Source organism: Arachis hypogaea, chromosome 7 (genome assembly GCF_003086295.3).
Source record: "Arachis hypogaea cultivar Tifrunner chromosome 7, arahy.Tifrunner.gnm2.J5K5, whole genome shotgun sequence".
NCBI classification, from domain to species: Eukaryota; Viridiplantae; Streptophyta; class Magnoliopsida; order Fabales; family Fabaceae; genus Arachis; species Arachis hypogaea.
Window position 1 is genome coordinate 16,435,118 of NC_092042.1, and position 3,205 is coordinate 16,438,322.

A 3,205-nucleotide genomic window follows, 5' to 3' on the forward strand; every position below is an offset into this window, starting at 1 on the left:
AGGCTAATCTGTTGCATAAAAATAAAGCTCAGGAGTCGGATTAGTATTTTTTTTATCAAAAATCTCATTGTCTTTTGAGATAATTATTAAGAACTATTTTGAGTTTTTCTCTAAAATGGAATTCATATATAATTTCTCTTCAAACAAAATTCTCCACATTTCTAACCTCCAACTTTGTCATTAAATTTCGTCCAAAACTCAAACTGAATTCTACTTGAATAATCTGTATCAGATAAAACTAACGTATTATATCGAAAAAGAGGAAGAGGAAAGAAGTGAAAAACCGTTTAACTACCAAGGCACTACATAGAGAAAGGAAGAATTAATGTTCAGCTATAAACACGGGAATTTAGTGGGTCCTTTTTCCTTAGTGGCTTCGTCAACATCTCTCTCTATTCTTCTTCTTTCTTAATCTCAATGTAATGCGAATGCTTTGCTTTTGGTTTTTCCCATTTTTCTTTGGTCTTCTTTTCTTCCCCGTTTTCTTTGCCACACTTTCCTCATTTCCTTTTTATTATTTTATCCTCTTTTTTTTTTTCAATTCTTAGTGACAATGAATGCACACTTAAATAAAAAGATTTTGTATTTTTTTATTTGTAATATCGAATCCACTTCCTTCTCTTTCTAATTATAAACTATCCCATTACACATTGTTGCCAATTTCAATTTTCTTCCCCAAGTTGCTTCCTTTCTGCTTCAATATGGCCTGGGGTGCGGTTATATGAGATTTTCACGGTGATACCAATACTGGGTTGTGGTTTTTTCCGTTTATATTTGTGTTTTCTCACATAAAGTTAAGTTCTTTTGGTTTCTGGTTTCTTGTTTTGAATCAAAATGTGGAGTAGAGGGTGGCGTGTAGGGTCATCGTTGAGGCAAAGGGTATGTGCTACTTTGAATATTGGAAGCAGCCATGGTTATGGTGGAAAGGCTCATCAACCTTTTGATCACACTCCATTGTTCGGTTTGAAAGGTTTTGCAGATGATGGAAGAAAGAGGAATAATAATGGAGAAGGAGGAAGAGGTGTTGGTGTTGGTTCTATATCTGTTTTTCTGAACCGAATGAATAATAAGAGGGGTGTGTGTTCATCAACTTGGGTTTCATCTCCTTTTAACAATGGGGGCATTAATAATTCAAATTCTCCATCTTCTTCTTATGGGAAAATAGAAGGGACAAACAGTTTATCATACGCTGAGGCGAAGAAGCTAATGAGGCTAGTGAATGTGGAGAATCTAAAGTTGAAGCTTGGAAGTGATGGGAAGGAAGTTATTCCGTACAATGAACTTATTGAAGCATGTGAAAGCATGGGAGTTGTAAGGAATAAAGAAGAGGCTATGGCGTTTGCTAAGGTTCTTGATGAAGCTGGTGTTATTCTTCTCTTTAGGAACAAGGTCTATCTGCACCCTGATAAGGTCATTTCTTCTATTCCTTTTCACTTTTTTTTTTTCTTTTTCTTTTTGGTTGCTTTATAATAAGATTGTTTTACTTTATGCTTAAATTCTTTTTTTTTTGGTAACAATAATTGAATACTAAAATTTTTAAAATTACTTGTCCAAAAACCTTAACCGATTATATATTTGTTCACAATTTTTAAAATTCCTTGTCTAAAAAACTTAATCGGTTAGACTGTATGTTCAAACTTCAAATCACGTTTCGTCTACCCATTATATGTTGCCAAATACCTGATTTTCAAAGTCCAATGATTTATCTACCCTTCACTCTTATAACTCATTTGTTTGACACACTATTAATATTGAAAAAAGGTAGAATAACATCAAAATTTATTATTTTTAGACATTATAATTAATTATAAATTTAATTTCTTTCATTTAGTAATTTAACAACACACTTTAATCTATATTTTTAAATATTGATGGTTAATCGATGACAAAAATAATCAATTCTTACGATTCTTTAGCATTTTTCATTAATAATATATATGACGTTTGATTTTTTCTTTATGAAAATTTAACTTTAGGCCAAAAATTATATATAAAATAAAAAATACAAGTATAAAAATACAGAATTTTGTTTGGTAATGAAACCGAGACAAAAATGCAATTCTTTTATTTCAAAAACTGAAATTTATATATTTTCTAAAACTGAATACTGAAAATATTTGTCTCCGCAATTTGTTTTTTGTAATTCTGTCCTAAATACAGCCAAGCTTCATAGTTGTTAGCACTAGTTTTTCAGTTTATTCCATATTCCACTTTAGTCACTCCATAATACACAAATCACCTCAATAGTTTTTTCTATAGTGCTGAATTATTAAATGAAAAAAACTACACTTCTTAAATACAACATCAAATATCTCATGCTAGTCGGTGTGGCATTTTAGCCATCCCATACTAACCAAGTCCTAACAATTATTGATTCAGATTTTAAGTTTCATGTGGAATTCTGAACTGCTGGGAAGTTTGGATGCCAATACAAGTTTCAAAAATCTCATGATTATGAATATTTTTAGAACAAGCATTATTAACATGATGAGTGTGTAGGTGGTTGATCTGGTTATAAGTGCAGTTCCACTAGCACTAACTTCTGAGAATGATCCTAGAAGGGAAGAACTAAAGAGGCTCCAAGAGAAGAAAGAAGAGCTCGATGTCTTGGCGCACAAGCAAGTCCGGCGCATCCTCTGGGGCGGCCTAGGATTCGGCATAGCCACCGTCTCCCTCTTCTTCCGGCTAACATTCTGGGAATTCTCATGGGACGTCATGGAGCCGATCGCATTCTTCACGACGTCGACCGGCCTAATCATCGGCTATGCCTACTTCCTATTCACCTCAAGGGACCCTACTTACCAAGACTTCATGAAGAGGCTATTCCTTTCAAGGCAGAGGAAGCTTCATAAGAGGCACAATTTTGATATTGACAAGTATAATGATCTTAGGTGCAAATGCAAAACACCTTTAGATGCAAAAACCACACTCAAGAATCGCTTAGGCGTCGATCTAGATCTGGAGGAGGCTTAATTAAACATAGTGATTATTAATTAAACCTTATACTTTACACTTTACACATTTCATTTTTTTTAACGTTATTCTCCCCAGTTTTCAAAGTTGGAGGGGGGAAAAAGAAAAGCTTATTCTAACTTTTGTTTTGGATTGTATCATTTTGAACTTATTGTCACTTTTTTATGTACTTTTTTACTTACCAAGGAAATATTACATCCCCTTTTCATTTGTTTATGGCATACTTTTACTT

General features: G+C 33.2%; 1 protein-coding gene across 1 annotated transcript; it reads left to right on the forward strand.

Annotated features, from left to right (window-relative positions):
• Positions 1-356: 356 nt before the first annotated feature.
• On the forward strand, positions 357-3,205 carry LOC112702650 (calcium uniporter protein 5, mitochondrial-like). Its single transcript, XM_025753779.3, has 2 exons — positions 357-1,410; positions 2,500-3,205. The coding sequence occupies exons 1-2, from the start codon at positions 835-837 to the stop codon at positions 2,971-2,973; spliced, it is 1,050 nt and encodes a 349-aa protein (XP_025609564.1). The 5' UTR covers positions 357-834; the 3' UTR covers positions 2,974-3,205.

Coding starts and splice junctions, on each gene's coding strand:
- LOC112702650 (XM_025753779.3), top strand. CDS start 835: ATGTGGAGTAGAGGGTGGCGTGTAGGGTCATCGTTGAGGCAAAGGGTA. Junction 1,411..2,499: donor TCTATCTGCACCCTGATAAG/GTCATTTCTTCT, acceptor ATGAGTGTGTAG/GTGGTTGATCTGGTTATAAG.